This window comes from Rattus norvegicus, chromosome 16, assembly GCF_021556685.1.
Source record: "Rattus norvegicus strain SHRSP/BbbUtx chromosome 16, alternate assembly SHRSP_T2T, whole genome shotgun sequence".
Lineage (NCBI taxonomy): Eukaryota > Metazoa > Chordata > Mammalia > Rodentia > Muridae > Rattus > Rattus norvegicus.
In genome coordinates, this window is record NC_141549.1 from 9,014,742 (window position 1) to 9,031,525 (window position 16,784).

Genomic DNA, 16,784 nt, shown 5'->3' on the forward strand with positions numbered 1-16,784 from the left:
AGTTTTGTATCCAATGGCTATAGAACAGCCCCAGCTCTGGGCGCAGGTGGAGACCGGAAGGGGAGAAACTATTTTTTTTCTAGTGTGTGCTTTGAGAATTTAAAATAAAATTAAAATTACATTTATTTTTTTTACAGTCCTGTCATTGCCCCCTTCCTGGTCTGTCCTACCAAAGCTCCTCATTCCATTCCTCTTTCCCCCGTCTCTAAGAGACGATGTCTCCCCAACCCCTGCCAGACTTCCCCAATCCCTGGGGCCTCAAATCTCTCTAGAGTTAGGCTTCTCTTCTCCCACTGAGACCAGACCAGGCAGTTTTCTGCTGTATATGTGTTCTGAACCGGCAGACCAGCTCATGTATGCTTCCTGATTGGAATAAATGGAAATATACAACCTCGGGGGGATGGTGTGGGAGGTGAGGGGACCCTCTAGAAAGTACCAGAGACTTGGGAGGTGAGAGACTCCCAGGACTCAAGGTGAGGAGCCTTAGATGAAATGCCCAGCAGTGGGGAGAGGGAGCTTCTTTGAGAATTACTTGTCTGTAGATGCTGTGGATTTACTTCTGTGATCTACTTCGTTGGCATGTGCCCATTTTTGTGGCAGTATTATGTTTTGGTTACTATATCCTTGCAACATTATAATATCTTATTAGGTACTCAAACTTGTACTGCTTTGTTTTCTTCCAGATTGACTGACTAATAGGCAGCTTTAGTTGCTTCCGTGTGAATTTTACATTTTTCCTATTTTCATATGGAGAAAGCTGTCGACACTTGGCAGGCATTGCTTTCCCTCTGTCAGTGGAGAGTTTAGTGATATTGGCTTGTCCACTCCGTGGGTATAGGAGGTCTTTTCACTTTCCAACGAGCTGTCCATTTTTCTTTGTCCAGATTTTGTAATTTCTGTTGTAGAGATCATCCAACTTCCGTCATTAAGTGTATCACTCGCACTAAACAGTTTATTTTAGCAGACTTGACTTGTTTATTGATTTCTTGATCAACAAGTTTGTTATTATTTTATAAAATTACATTGGCTTTGCCTGTTGATTTTGTATCCTGTAAATTTAGTAAATTCATCCGTTCTAGCAAGTTTTGGGAGGAAAATTAGTACTTTTTTTTTTTTTTACATAGAAAAATGTGTCTACTAATGGGTAATCTTTCACTTCCTCCTTCCTTTTTGTCATTTCTCACTGGATAAGATTTCCAATCCTCTGTTGAGTATTAGTATGAAAATGGACATTAGTTCAGCTCACGCTTTCTGAGTAAAAACGTTTAGCTTTTCTTCATCAGTATATTTGTTGTGGGTTATAATGTATACTTTTATTGTGTTAACTTATTGGGATTTAAATGTTTTGTTTTTACCATGAAAGGACATTGAATTTTACTAAATGCTTTTTCTGCGTCTGTCAAAATTACCAAATCACTTTGATATGATACATTACACAATTGGAATCTCTAAGGCTTTTATATTTCTGTTTGTTTTGTCCTGGTTCAAAGAATATCAGAATATCCTCCTCTGTTGTGAGAATTGTATCTCCTCTCATGGACTGCTTATACTGCTTCTCATACTGTTGTTACAGAAGCTTATAAAGAATTGAAGAACATTATTTGGCTGTCCATTCACCTGACAACCTCTTCCTTCTGCGACTCAAAAAGGCTCCTAACGATATCCCAGGATGTTTCAGTTTAACCTGAGCCACCCAGGGATAGTTAGGTTCTTGGGAATGATCATCTTCTTCTTTTGTTTAATTGATTTTATATATTTTTATTAGTAGTAACTCAATTTTAGAAGCTTACTTTCTGTTCACATTGTTTTCTTTGGAAAGAGATTTTGAAAACTTCAATATTTTACCTTAAAATTGTGAAACTGTTAAAGTATATTTTATTATGAACTTCTAGACTTATTGTATTTTTGACCCACAGATGATATTTATAAAGTTTCAGATACTTGGAACTTATACTGACCATGTGACTTAAAGGTCGTTTTAAAATGATGGATTCCATATGTGCTCTTTGATAAAGAACACACTCTTCTATTATTATGTGTTGGTATATATTCTTTATTCTGTCTTATGATAGTACTTAAGCCATCTCTGTCTTTCGATGTGTTTCATGTTGTCTGGTCTATTCTTGTAGAGACAGACAGGTATTGGAATCTGCGTGTCCTCTCACATAGACTTTAGGGACTTCTAAATACTTGATTCTGTGGAGGACAAAGAGCCCTGTCTTTTTTTTTTTTTTAAATCCACACTGTTATGCATTCTTGCCTTGGTGTCATTGTCAATCCACACAACGTGCTCATAGTTTAAGACTGCATATGCTTCATCTACTTTATGTCTAATCACTCTGAATGGATCTTGTCTACAAATGGTAGATTTTTATAACTCCAAGGTACAGAGCATATATTTTTTTTTTAAATGATAGTCTATTTAAATGTAACAGACTCGTATCGAAAAGTAAAGTTCTGTTAAAGTCTAAATCTTTGTATTTAGACAGGAAGAAAGTCTAAGAAACATAAAGTGCCCTCGAGTGTCTATTGGAGCTTACACTTGCGGCCTTTTCTGTTTCTCAGGCACTGACACAGCTGTCTCGGAAAGGGAGCTGACTCAGTTAGCTCAGATCCGACCGCTAATATTCAACAGTTCCTCAAGAGCTGCCCTGAGGGACTGTTTGAAAGCGCTCCAGAAAAAAGAAGAGCTTGATATCATCCGTGAGTTTTTGGTAAATATGTTGGTCTAAGGAAAAGTTTATAATTTCCTTTTTTCTACCACAACAAGGAATTTTCTTTCCTTTTCTCCTCCTTCCCCTCCTCCTCCTTCCCTTCCTCCTCCTCCTTCCCTTCCTCCTCCTCCTCCTTCCCCTCCTTCTCCTCCTTTCCCTCCTCCTCCTCCCCCTTCTCATCCTCCTCCCCTCCCTCCTCCTCCTCCTCCTTCCTCTTCTTCCTGTTCTTCTTCTTTTATTAGTATGCTGCTTGTATTTTTAAACACCATATCTGTAAAATAATAGATGTCCATGGTAAAATAACCCGGCAGCACAAGGCTGTAAAGTATATCCTCTCCGGGCTCTCCTTCCCACTCCCTCTGGGCCCTTAACGATTAGGCTTCTTATTGTACACTTACGGAAGTGTTGGCATGTTCTCTATTCACAAGTGAACTCCGTTAAAGAAATCCTCTATAACAAACAATGTTCACTCATATTACCACTATATACAGCTGTGTCTTTGAGTTAATTGCATGTCAAGTATCTTCATTTTTTGAAATAGTTTTGAGAAATTTAGCTTGTTCTACTCTCTGCTTTTTAAACAGCAATCATTCTTCATATGCTTTTTTTATATGTATCTATTTAAAGAACAAATTTCTAGAAAGAGTATTTTGTGCTATCAAATTTTCACATTTGTTGATCATGAGTTTTGTTGATGATCTGTAATTTCTTTATTATAAGATTCAAAGTTAATCTTTCCATGTTTTAAAGCATTGCATATCAATATGCAGTTTTTACTCATATTTTGCTTATCATTTCCATATTAATTACTCTTCCTATAATAAAGAAATTATATATATTTATATTTGTACATATAAATAATATATGCAGTCTCTCTCTATATATATCCATATATATATATATATATATATATAGTATATTTAGACACACAGATGTAAGCACATCCACATGCACTTATTTTCCATGAATGATAACTAATTTTAGTAGTGAAATTCAGTGATCAAAGGACTTTTGGATTTTTATATTATATCCATTTTTTAGTAATATTCATTTCAGTCTAAGAATATAATAATTATGTTTTCTGGCACAATTAAAATGTTTTTCAGTATTTAAATTTTTTATTCAGTATCCAGTTAGCATTTAACTTGATTTAAGGCTTTTAGAAGAAATCACTATTGTGTATCTGTGCATTTGTCTTAAAACTCTACTGAATTTTTTAAAAAAAATTTTAAATTTTTTGGTAATGAATGATGGCATTTTATCTTAGATTTTTAAAAATTGACTTTATTGTTCAGGCACTGGCTCCATACGTCTAAGCTTTATCATATATAAGACTAACTTAATTACCGTTGTGTGAGTTTCTTTGTTCTGGTTTTTCTTAAAGATTTTTTCTGGGCTGGTTTTAGAATTGGCTTTTAGAAGGAGTAAAACTGGCCATAGTGCCCTAGTGCTTGACACCTAGGCAAGCGCCTTCTTAGGATGGCAGCAGTCATAAGCACTGGCGATTAAATATTGGATACAGAGAAATTAGCAAAGGACATTCAACATACACAGTCTCAGGATTTATCCACATATATTAAACAAGGAGGACCTGCTGCTTCCCAGTCTCTTTTGTGCCACTTGTCCTCTGTGTCTGTGCGCTCCACATTACTGGTCTCTGTCAACTGTAGATCAAAAATATTTGGCAGTACATTGCATCTGTGTTGAAATTCCTATCCTGCCTTTCAGAACTATGTATACAGAATTTAGATTATATTGAGTATAACTGATTGGAAGATAATTTAAGTATGGGAGAATGCACAGGTCATATGAAAATACTGCCCCCCCATTTTTTTTTTGGTTCTTTTTTTTCGGAGCTGGGGACCGAACCCAGGGCCTTGCGCTTCCTAGGTAAGCGCTCTACCACTGAGCTAAATCCCCAGCCCCTGCCCCCCCATTTTATATACATGCTCTAATTATTTCCATGAGAGTCCTGGGACCAGTTCTTTATGGACACCAATGGATGAGGAAGTAGGGTTTCCTGGCTTTATCCTACCTCAGATGCTAGACCAGTGTGCTCTGTCACTGCTGTAGCTGGAAGGACACCCTTGACCACCCTTCCCCCTTCCTTCCCCGCGCATCAGACACAATTCGACACTGTCACTAATACTGTTGTTTCTGTGTGTCACATGACACCCTAACCAGGTGATAATTCTTTATTAACTGCCTGAGGATGGGAAAGGGCTTTATTCTGTCTTTGTATTCCAGTATGTAGAACTAGTTGCTTGATTAAATTTTTGTGAATTCACACTTCTTAAAGAATTTCTTTTGAAAGGAAGATAATTCTTTTTTCAGTAAGCCAGCTATGATTTCTTCAAGAAGTAAATTGTAAGTCTTCTTGTAGCTTCTTGTTGAAATATTTGTTATAGTTGTTTTGTTTATAAAATGATAATGGTATGATTAGAAGATAAGAACTAAGTATTCTATTTTATTTTTCATGAAAGGGTTTCCATGAATAGTGTTCAGGGAGGGAAATTATCTTGAGAATTTAACATTTTTTTATCAAGCGACTAATTGACTTATTCTCTTAACTTGGGATAGTGTACGCAGTCCTTATTGGATGAGATTCTAGTTTCCCTGGTTTATTATATAACACTGAATGTCAGGTTATACTTGAAATAGTAAATACATGGCCCCCTTTTTTAATTTTTGAAGGAATTAGAAGAAATGATTCCGCCTGATGACTTCAAGTCTGGGTATGAGCTACAGAACAGAGACAAGAACAGATACCGAGATATTCTTCCATGTAAGCTGAGAACATTTTAAGTTTCTTTCCTGTTAACAGTAGGGAAAAGGGAAAAGCCCACTTTTTGCATGACAGATTCTGAACTTTAACCATGAATAACTCTAGTAGCTAGCACTGGATTACCTGGGCTAGGATATATGATATCTCTTCTGACAACTGTCAATGAACTATTTACACAGCCCTTTACCCTTGATGCCCATCTAAAACAACGCCTGAGACATCTGTCACTTGGTGTCTTAAGCCTGGCTACCTTCCCCAGCAGTTTGTTTAAACATTAAAACACAATGGGGCTTTTTATATCCTCTGCTCTAGACATTAAAGCTAACTTATCACTCTGCCGCCCAACAGGCAGCTGCTTTTGATGATGTCCAAAGGGCTGTACTCCTGCTTCCCTATACAGTAGAAAGTAGACCGGTTCCCTTCCTCAGTGAACTTGCTCACAGCCTTCGTCAGTCTCAGCCACCCAAAAACACAGAAAGAAAACACAATAATGCAGTCTTTTTTTTTTTCATCTTTATTAACTTGGGTATTTCTTATTTACATTTCAACTGTTATTCCCTTTCCTGGTTTCCAGGCCAACATCCCCTAACCCCTCCCCCTCCCCTTCGCTATAGGTGTTCCCCTCCCCATCCTCCCCCCATTACCGCCCTCCCCCCAACAATCACGTTCACTGGGGGTTTCAGTCTTAGCAGGACCAAGGACTTCCCCTTCCACTGCTGCTCTTACTAGGCTATTCATTGCTACCTATGAGGTCAGAGTCCAGGGTCAGTCCATGTATAGTCTTTGGGTAGTGGCTTAGTCCCTGGAAGCTCTGGTTGCTTGACATTGTTGTTCACATGGGGTCTCGAGCCCCTTCAAGCTCTTCCAGTCCTTTCTAAGATTCCTTCAACGGGGGTCCTGATCTCAGTTCAGTGGTTTAATTATGGCATTCACCTATGTATTTGCTGTATTCTGGCTGTGTCTCTCAGGAGAGATCTACATCTGGTTCCTGTCGGCCTGCACTTCTTTGCTTCATCCATCTTATCTAGTTTGGTGGCTGTATATGTATGGACCACATGTGGGGCAGGCTCTGAATGGGTGTTCCTTCTGCCTCTGCTCTAAACTTTGCCTCCCTGTTCCCTCCCAAGGGTATTCTTGTTCCCCTTTTAAAGAAGGAGTGAAGCATTCGCATTTTGGTCATCCTTCTTGAGTTTCATGTGTTCTGTGCATCTAGGGTAATTCGAGCATTTGGGCTAATAGCCACTTATCAATGAGTGCATACCATGTGTGTTTTTCTGTGATTGGGTTAGCTCACTCAGGATGATATTTTCCAGTTCCGACCATTTGCCTACGAATTTCATAAAGTCATTGTTTTTGATAGCTGAGTAATATTCCATTGTGTAGATGTACCACATTTTCTGTATCCATTCCTCTGTTGAAGGGCATCTGGGTTCTTTCCAGCTTCTGGCTATTATAAATAAGGCTGCTATGGACATAGTGGAGCATGTGTCTTTTTTATATGTTGGGGCATCTTTTGGGTATATGCCCAAGAGAGGTATAGCTGGGTCCTCAGGTAGTTCAATGTCCAGTTTTCTGAGGAACCTCCAGACTGATTTCCAGAATGGTTGTACCAGTCTGCAATCCCACCAACAATGGAGGGGTGTTCCTCTTTCTCCACATCCTCGCCAGCATCTGCTGTCGCCGAAGTTTTTGATCTTAGCCATTCTCACTGATGTGAGGTGAAATCTCAGGGTTGTTTTGATTTGCATTTCCCTTATGACTAAAGATGTTGAACATTTCTTTAGGTGTTTCTCAGCCATTTGGCATTCCTCAGCTGTGAATTCTTTGTTTATGTCTTAATAGGATTATTTGTTTCCCTGCAGTCTAACTTCTTGAGTTCTTTGTATATTTTGGATATAAGCCCTCTATCAGTTATAGGATTGGTAAAGATCTTTTCCCAATTTGTTGGTTGCCGTTTTGTCCTAACAACAGTGTCCTTTGCCTTATGGAAGCTTTGCGGTTTTATGAGATCCCATTTGTCAATTCTTGATCTTAGAGCATAAGCCATTGGTGTTTTGTTCAGGAAATTTTCTCCAGTGCCTATGTGTTCGAGATTCTTCCCCACTTTTTCTTCTATTAGTTTGAGTGTATCTGGTTTGATGTGGAGGTCCTTGATCCACTTGGACTTAAGCTTTGTATAGGGTGATAAGCATGGATCGATCTGCATTCTTCTACATGCTGACCTCCAGTTGAACCAGCACCATTTGCTGAAAATGCTATCTTTTTTCCATTGGATGGTTTTGGCTCCTTTGTCAAAAATCAAGTGACCATAGGTGTGTGGGTTCTTTTCTGGGTCTTCAATTCTATTCCACTGGTCTATCTATACCAATACCATAATACAGTCTTAATGGAAATTTTATTCTGTGATCATTTCTTAGTACAATCATCCACCATTAAAGCCAGAAAGCTGAGTCATTTGTTAAATGCAAAGAGTGCTTGCAAATTCTTTTCCTCTCACCTGTTCAATACTCTCAAGTCTCCCTACACTTCTTATTGACATTGCTGCCCGTCTGGGTGAGTGTCTCTCCCCTCTCAGCTGATGTCTGTCTTCTTTGTGTCCCTGTCTTACTCATTCCAGCAGCGGCTGCACTGATTTTCTTACAGCACAGTCAGGATATCCAGCTGTTCTCTCCAGTGGTGCTCTGGTGCTGTCACAGTGGTTTTCCTCTGTGTTTGTCTCTAAAGCTTCTGTGGGTTTCTTGTCTTCCCTCCATATGATCAAACCTATGCAAGAACTACCTTCCTTCTGAGCTGTGGTGATCCCTCTGTCTTCCGTAGCTCGTCAGCCTAGCCTTTGCTGTTTTCCTCAAAGCTAGATTCGATGATTTTCTAATGGTTCTACTGTCTTGGGAGTGAGTATGCTTCCTATTCACCAGATTATGCCTTAATGATTTTCATTGTTTCTCTAAGTACATTGGAGAGTAGTAAAAATCAAAGGGGCACAATGTCTGCCAAGACAGAATAGACACTTTTATGTTTTGTTATAAAGCAACGAGTACCTTCTCAAGATGGTTAAACCAGTGCATTCTGTTGTCTTCCGTGAGACAGTATGGAGTTCAAGAGTATGTATTTCTGACAATCTGCTCAACAGGCCACTATACAACATGTTAGCAGTGGAAAGAATTTGATGTTCCTCTGAAAGGTCAAAGGTCTCATATGTTGATTTTTATCCCTTCAGTGTGCAATTAATTACTCTTCAAGGAGACTGAAAGTAAATAAGGTTTTAAAAATGATCCTCTCAGGACTACAAGAAGTAAAAGGCACACTTGTACACATTCACACGATCCTCTTCCAAGTTTCTCCTGTGGACAGGACTGTAGAGATGCAAAACAGTTCACTTAAAAAATTAAAAAATAAGGAAAATCATCCTAAACTTTTTGCTTTACTTAAACTGTGATTCAACTAAGCTCTATTTTAAGATTTTCTTACTTTATAACACAGTCTAGTCTAACCCAAGCAGCAGCCTATGAACGCACCTAGTGTCTTCATCACAAATACAAAGGAAGTTCTGATGGCATGTCAGGAAAGCCAGAAGCCATTTATTTGCCCTTGGTTCAGTTAGTCTTTACTCTGCAAACCCCAACATGCACACAAACTGTATTATGGGGCAGATTTCAGTTACCACTGTGCCTGAGCTATGTGCAAACATAGCACGTATGACAGTTACTTCTTCTGTGTACAAATGACTGCCAGTGAAACTTGGGTAGCGTACCAGGGCTTCACCTGCCTTTTTTCCAAATCTGCTTGCTTTGTGTGAACAAACAGCAGAGCATGTAGCTGTGCTGTCCCTTCATCTCCAGTGAGAAGCCTGTGTGGCATTCTGCAAACAGGGTCACCAAGAGAGCCGACTCACAAACACAGCAGTCAGTGGCAGCAAAATTACACACACACACACACACACACACACACACACACACACACACACACGCACACACACATGCACACGTTTATATACATTATGTATACATATTATTTATATATAATGTATGTGTACATTACTCTGGGGATAAATTTAGAATTGGATGCAAATGCCCTTATAGAGTAAGTGAATAGCTGACTTGGAGCATGCGGTATTGTTACCAAACAGGGAATTCTGCTGCTGCACCCAGAGGACTTGCTGAAGGGTGACTGACTTACCAAAATGAAAGCACTGAGTAGTTGGGTTGGTTAGAATGAAGGCTGCCTAGGAGACGTGTGCTGGCCAGACTACACTACGGTTACAGCACAGGAACTTTAGCATAGCTTCAGAACAGAGGGAATAGAAAGGGTGAAAATGATAGGAACAAACCCAAATGTGTGAGGGAATATGCCACTCAAGACACAATAACCCTAAGGTATATGACAAAAGAGGAGTTTAAACTGGAAATGAAGTACTTTAATTCTGTGTTTTTAATGTCTTAGAGTTACTGCTCAAAATACGAATCATATTTTAAATTTTTTCTATATATGTATAATTAGGAGGATAGTTTTAAAGCCTTGACAAAAATGTTAAGGGCCCTGAAACAATCGTATTTTTCTTATTGATTATTAAGATAATTTTGCAACTCTAGTTTACATAGTCATATTTATGGCTTTGTACCATCATGCAAAGCAAAGAAAACCTTCAGTACAGTGGTTTCTATGTGGAAACACAGCATATTGCTTTTATTTAACATTTTATGACTTCAAAATCATTTTAATGGCTGCTTAGGGAGTGAGAACACATTATATATCAAGTCTCCTAATTCAATTTGAATATTTTTTGTAACTTGTTTCTGGGTCAAGACATAATCAGGTCTGAAAATGGAAGAATCTTAACTTTCTGAGTATTCTTTTTAACATCGTGAGGTGGCACGGATGATGATATTAGATGAGTTTAAGGATCCCAAAAATATGGAAAAGATATTTTTTCAGGAAAGCTTCCAGTCAAATCTATATTTATATAACAACAACAACAATGAAAATCCTTCTAACCTTTACCTTATACTTTATATATAAAAATGAACTCAAAATAGGTCACAGAACTAAAAATAATAAAAACCATATTTGGGACTAGAGAGATGGTCTGGTGGTTAAGAACACCTGCTGGTCCTCCAAGTTCAGTTCCCAAGACAAGTATCAGAGGGCTCACAGTGGCCTAAAGCCCCAGTTTCATGGAATTTGACATCTCCTATCTTCTGTGCATGTGTATATACACCCATGTGCATGCACACACAGCCCCACACACCACAGGTGGCATGCACACATACATAAATAAATACATTCAGAATGATGTCTAATCAAAAATATGAAAACATGTAACGTCTTGGAGTGAAACCTAAGAAAAAGGTTTTAACATCATTATATTTAGTAAAAATGTTCTCAGTAGGACACAAAACTTTGAAACTGCCAAGGGAAAAATAATTAGACTTCATCAAACTTGAAAAATAATTGCTCTCTGAAGTATACCATTCTAAAAGCAAAATGGCAAGTATCAGGCTAGAAGAAACTTAAGTGCAAAACATCTACGTGACAAGGAATATACATTTATAATACAGTAAGAATTCTGTAAGTCAAAACCAATAACCCCACAGTAAATGAGCGAGATCTGAGAAGGCACTTTGAGGAGGAGTATGAGTGTCACTGGAAGTTGTTTGCTTTCAGTCGGCAAAGCCTGGAACTCACTTCATTGTTCAAATGTAGGGATAGATCAGACTTTCAGTTTTGTGATAATGTAGTTCAAAGGGATTTCAACCATCTTTTCCTTCTATCAGGTATCTCGCAGGCCATTATTGTGCATAAACAGTAGCAAACACTCCGGATTAGTTCACAGCACGTCTTCATGTCAGAGAGTAGAAGATAAAAGTAAAAGGAGCTTCTGTGGTGAAGTGTCTAGGGGTTCAAGTATCTAGGGAATGTTGAAATGCTCCCTTCTATGGAGAAAGATACATGGCTGTATCAGGCTTCTATAGTCAGAAAGAAGACACAATGCCTTGTGAGCCTTTGTAGCTCCTTGGTGGCAACATACTTACTTCTCTTTTAGATAGGGTTCTCAAGACTCTGCTGCAAATGTAAAGCTCTCTGAAAAGCGCTGTGCTGCTCAGATCCTGCAGGCATAATGGCCGCTAGGAGGGATGCTGTTCAGAACCTGTTGCAGTGTTGGAAAGAGCCTTGGCATTTTAGAGCGATGTCTACAATCCCTGTAGGAGCTGCTTTCCTTTGGAGAAGCAGGTTTTCAGCCTAGTACACCATAGCAGAGATGGCATAATAGAGAACTAAGTAGATATTGCTTCCCTACCAACAACCAAGCCATTAAGCTGGGTATACACAAGAGCATTTGCTTATCAGAAAGAAATGGTAGATGTGAGACTCTTCCTGAGTAGATCCTCGATGGCTTACTTTTCTATTGCTGTGACAAAGCATACGACCAAGACAACCTATAAAAGAAAGCATTTAATTTGAGAGCTCATGTTTCAGAGGATTAGAGACCATGAACATCATGGCAACAGGCAGGCCAGCATGGCACTGGAGCAGGAACTTAGATCCACAAGCATGAGGCAGTGAGAGAACTGGGAAGTGGCTTCACAAGTCTCAAAGCCCACCCAGTGACACAACTCCTACCATAAAGTCAGACCTCCTGATCCTTACCAAACAGTTCACCAACTGGGGAACAAACATTCAAATATACGAGCCGATGGGGCCCATTCTCATTCAAACCACCACAAACCTGAAGACACAAGTAAGTTCCTTGTCAAAAAATTGTACAAAAACATCTATGATCTCCATTCTTGGTACACTGTCTTCTCTTCTCAGCTTGTACCTATGTTCTTATGAGGAGTTCCCTATGATAAATTGACAGGGGAAGCAGAGTTCTACATGGTTCTGAATTGTTTCTGTGGACCACCTGGGCCACTGTTGTGCTACTGTAGTTCATCTTTGAGACATTTCTGAAGTACTGGTGAAGGGAATTATATCTACTGCGAATAACTTTGCTCGGTGTACTTGATGGTTCATTTTTCTTGGAGAAATGATTGACAGGTTAAGCTTAGGTGATAGCCAGTGCCTTAACTGGATGGGTGGTCAAGGCCTTGGAAGGAACAAAGTTGAAAGAGGTCTAGGGAAATGATATATAGGTAGAGCTTTCCAGATGAGCACGCCCCACATGAATCCTATGTCTCACATGAGTCAGCAGAGGACAGTAACCATGTGGGTAGGATATTGTCTGTGGACATCTGTCATTTCCTAATGATTCTGCCATTGTTCAGTAGCTCATGAAAAATTAAAACCAGCCCATTTGGCACTATTGGAAGCTATGTATGGATTCAGCTTCACAGACTTCTTACCAAGAGTAACCATTGCTGAGTATCTGGGCTTCTAGAAGCCTGGGGCATTGCAGAGTCTCTGATAGGAAGCCTCATCCCTGAGGTGGCAGGTTATGCTGAGCCACTTCTATCATGAAAGAAACTGATTTTTTTCTAACAAAAGAGAATTTTTCTCTGAATATGGTTTTGCCTTCCCTAGATGCAGTTGCTTTTTGTGAGTTTACCATCTGTAGACCTACAGAACGTCTTACATCATGATCCACACAAAACTCTGTGGCAAATGGCTCTTTGCAGTGGTTTTTTCTGTGAGGGTCATATAGACTCTACCATTCTGAGGAGACTTACTTGAGATAGTGGTTAAATGATGTTTTGAAGAGAATTCTAGTGCCAAATAGGTGACAGCCTTCCTAGAACAATTTTCTCTCGTGGACTGAGCATGCAGTACCTGCTACAGCCGGGACTCAGGGATTCGTGGGTGCACATTGGAAAACACGACTCTGACAGTGCCTGTGACTCCCACTCTGTCCTTTCGTTGTGTTGTTTTAAGAATATTTTTATTATTTCTTTGAGATGTTTTACATGTTTTGATCCTGTTCATCCTCTCTCAACTCTTCCTAGATCCCTCCTCTCACCCTATGGTGAAGGCCAGAGTTGTGCCCAGTTCTCCTCTTGTTGCTGGGATCTGCCCTTGTTGGGCTTTTGCAGGTCTTACATGTGCTGTCACGACCATTGCGAGTTCACATATGCACCTGCCCGGTCTCAGCAGACACTCTTGGGTGTGCGATGTTTTACCAGGGCATGGGTGGCTTCTCACTCTTTGAGAAAGCCTCTCCCAGAAGCTCTCTGTTGCCAGTAGCACCTCAGCTGGGCATGGAGCTTTGTGCCCAACTCCCTCTTCGGGCTGGGATCTGTTCTTGTGGCCTTTTGTGGGTCTTGTTTGTGCAACCACAACCTTTGTGAGTTCACACATGCAGTTTCCTGCTGTGTCCAGAAAACCCTCTCCTTGTCCAGAAAACCACCTTCCCTGGCTCTTCTGTTTTTTTGCACCGCCTTCTGCAGTAGTGCCCAACCTTTGGAGGAGGAAGCTCATGTGTAGGTTTCATTTAGGGACGAACATTCCGCAGTGTCTTGTTCTCTGCATTTTGCCAAGTCATGGGTCTCTACATTAATCATTAATTATCTGCTAGCAAATATAAGCTTCTCTGATGAGGGCTAAGATGTACATTAATATATGGGTATAAGGTAGGTCATTAGGATTTAATACTATGTCCTCTAGCATCGTAACAGTCTCCTAGGGCCTACAGTTCTAATAATGGTGTTCACTATGGGTTTCATCTTGTGGGATGGACCTTTAATCCAGTCAGAAAGTGGTTGTTTGCTTCTATGATGTTGGCCTTGAGGTCTTAACAATTCTTTTCATTAATGTTATCCTAACTCAAGCAATGTCTTTCTGCAAACTTGAGTCTTTCTTAAGAGTCAACAAACACATAATTACTTGGGGATTTGTGGAGCCCAGAAAGTCTTCATAGAATGTTACAAGTTAGCACCATGTACTGATCTTGCTCCCATTTTGAAATATTTGGTGTCTTTCTATATCTTGCAATAGATTTTTCTATTCATCTTAATAAGAGAATTCTGTGTCATATTTTGGAAGTCATAGACCTTATTTGGTGACAAGTAAGTATAATGTAGCTGAAGTGTTGGTGGAACAGAGCTCAGATGTCTGTGCAGTAAGGCAAGGGCTCCTGAGCATTGACGATTACTGTGGGACAAAAACGACGGTTTTTTCTCATAGTCCCTGACAGTGCTAGACAAGCCCCATGCTGTGTGGAGACAGGATTGGAAAAGGTGGCTGCCCGGCTAGAAGAAGGGCATTGGTAGACTTCCATTAATACTAGAATTTGTCTCCACACCACTTTCCTACTTTGTAAAAACTCTGTTCTTTGTTGCTCTAAACTTACAGATTTCCTCCATTTTCAGGAGAATGCCATTTGCTCTTGTTCTGAGCATGCTTCTGTGCTGTGCGCACTTGTGTACACTACACTGCTGTATCTCTCAGAAGTCCTGTAGGACAGTGCTGACGGCACTCTTCCATTTCCTGCATGTGTGTGTGTGTGTGTGTGTGTGTGTGTGTGTAAATGTGTGTGTGAATGTGTGTGTATGTGTGTGTATGTGTGTGTGTGTATGTGTGTGTGTGTAAATGTGTGTATGTGTGTGAATGTGTGTGTGTATGTGGGTGTATGTGTGTGTATATGTGCATAGTATGTGTGTATATGTGTGTATATATATTTCTAAATTCTTGCACATAGGTTTTATGAAGGGATGAATTTATTTTTTTTAACATTTTATTCATTCTTTGAGTTTTATATCATGCACCCCAGTCCTACTCATCTCGTCATCCTCTCATATCTGCCCTCTGCCCTTGCAATCCCCCTAAATAACACACACACACACACACACACACACACACACACACACACACACACAAGAAGCCATCTCGTGGAAGCTGTAGTGTACTCCTCTCCCATCCCAAAGTCCACATCACCTGTGAATGTTGGAGCAAATGGAGGGGCCAGGCCTGCTGATACTAATCCGTAGGATCTCCATGACACAGGGCAACAGGATAACCAGTGGGAGTTCCAATGAGGAGCCAGTATTAACAGTGTCACAGAAGCCAGAGACCTTTAACTAGACCAATGACTCATTGCAATGGAGCGATGAATTTAAACTTAGCCCTTTTGAAAATAATCTCCTCTGCCATTTTCTTTTGAGGGAATGGTAAAGAAATTCATGGACTTACCTACGTGAGATGCTTTCCTAAAGTCTGGGTAGCACAACCCACTCTTCCATTATTTTTACCACATGTTTCTGTTTCCATAATAGATGATTCAACCCGTGTTCCTCTTGGAAAAAACAAGGACTACATCAACGCTAGTTACATTAGAATAGTAAATCATGAAGAAGAGTATTTTTATATCGCCACTCAAGGACCACTGCCGGACACTATAGAAGACTTTTGGCAGATGGTTTTGGAAAATAATTGTAATGTTATTGCTATGATAACCAGAGAGATAGAAGGTGGAGTTATCAAGTGTTGCAGTTACTGGCCCGTTTCTCTGAAGGAGCCTTTGGAATTCAAACACTTTCATGTCCTTCTGGAGAACTTTCAGATAACTCAGTATTTTGTCATCCGAATATTTCAAATTGTGAAGAAGTCCGTAAGTCTTATAATGCTTGTAGATGCATGTTTTACAATATAAGCTGGTGTGTTTGAGTATCTACTGAGGGAATGCCATGTTTGCTTGGTGTCACTCGGCAGCCTGCTCTTCTCTGAAGGGAAATGGAGGAGCCATGGGTCTGTTGAAAGAGGGAGGTGGGGAAGTGGAGCAATAGAGAGAAGGAGGCCGCTGTTGGGATGCATTGTGTGAGAGAAGAGTAAATAAAAAGAAAATAAATTTAAAGAGTGACTTTTGTTATTGGTGGTGGGGCACACCTTTAATCACAGTCCTCTGAAGGCAGAGGCAGGTGGATCTCTGTGACTTCAAGTCTGGTCTACAGAGAAAGTTCCAGGACAGCCAGCTGTAGAAGAAAATGGAGTAACTTTTTATCTCTTTGTAATCTAGAAACAATGATATAATTTTTTACTTCTGCTTTGCTAGACCTTGACTGGAGAGGAGGAAAATGTAGAGGGGACCATGGGGCAGGGAATGGCTACCAGATGCTCTGGTTCTCTGATGCGCTTTGGTGGCTTCTGCCCAGTGTGGCAGGCTGCACTGAGCTTGTCAAGAGTGGGCTGGGCTGGGCTGGGCTTTGCTGCCACACAGTGAGCAAGGAGAGGCCTCCACTCTCCAGTATTGAGCTCCTGTGCTCAGTGACATCACGGTTCACATGGCTGCTTTGGGAGCTGACATAGAAAATAGTCTTATCTAAAGTTTGGAAAAAGGATTACTAAAGCTAACATCACAT

General features: G+C 40.0%; 1 protein-coding gene across 6 annotated transcripts in view; it reads left to right on the forward strand.

Moving 5' to 3' along the window:
• Ptpn20 (protein tyrosine phosphatase, non-receptor type 20) overlaps window positions 1-16,784 on the forward strand; it is a 64,486-nt gene that overhangs the window by 32,997 nt on the left and 14,705 nt on the right. For 4 of the 6 annotated variants that reach the window (XM_087588223.1, XM_087588225.1, XM_087588224.1 and 1 more), the window contains 3 exons: window positions 2,566-2,714; window positions 5,409-5,499; window positions 15,702-16,036. In XM_087588223.1, coding sequence (XP_087444349.1) covers window positions 2,566-2,714; window positions 5,409-5,499; window positions 15,702-16,036 — 575 coding nt within the window. The remainder of the gene's footprint in view (window positions 1-2,565; window positions 2,715-5,408; window positions 5,500-15,701; window positions 16,037-16,784) is intronic. The other 2 variants (XM_087588227.1, XM_087588226.1) reach the window with 1 other exon arrangement.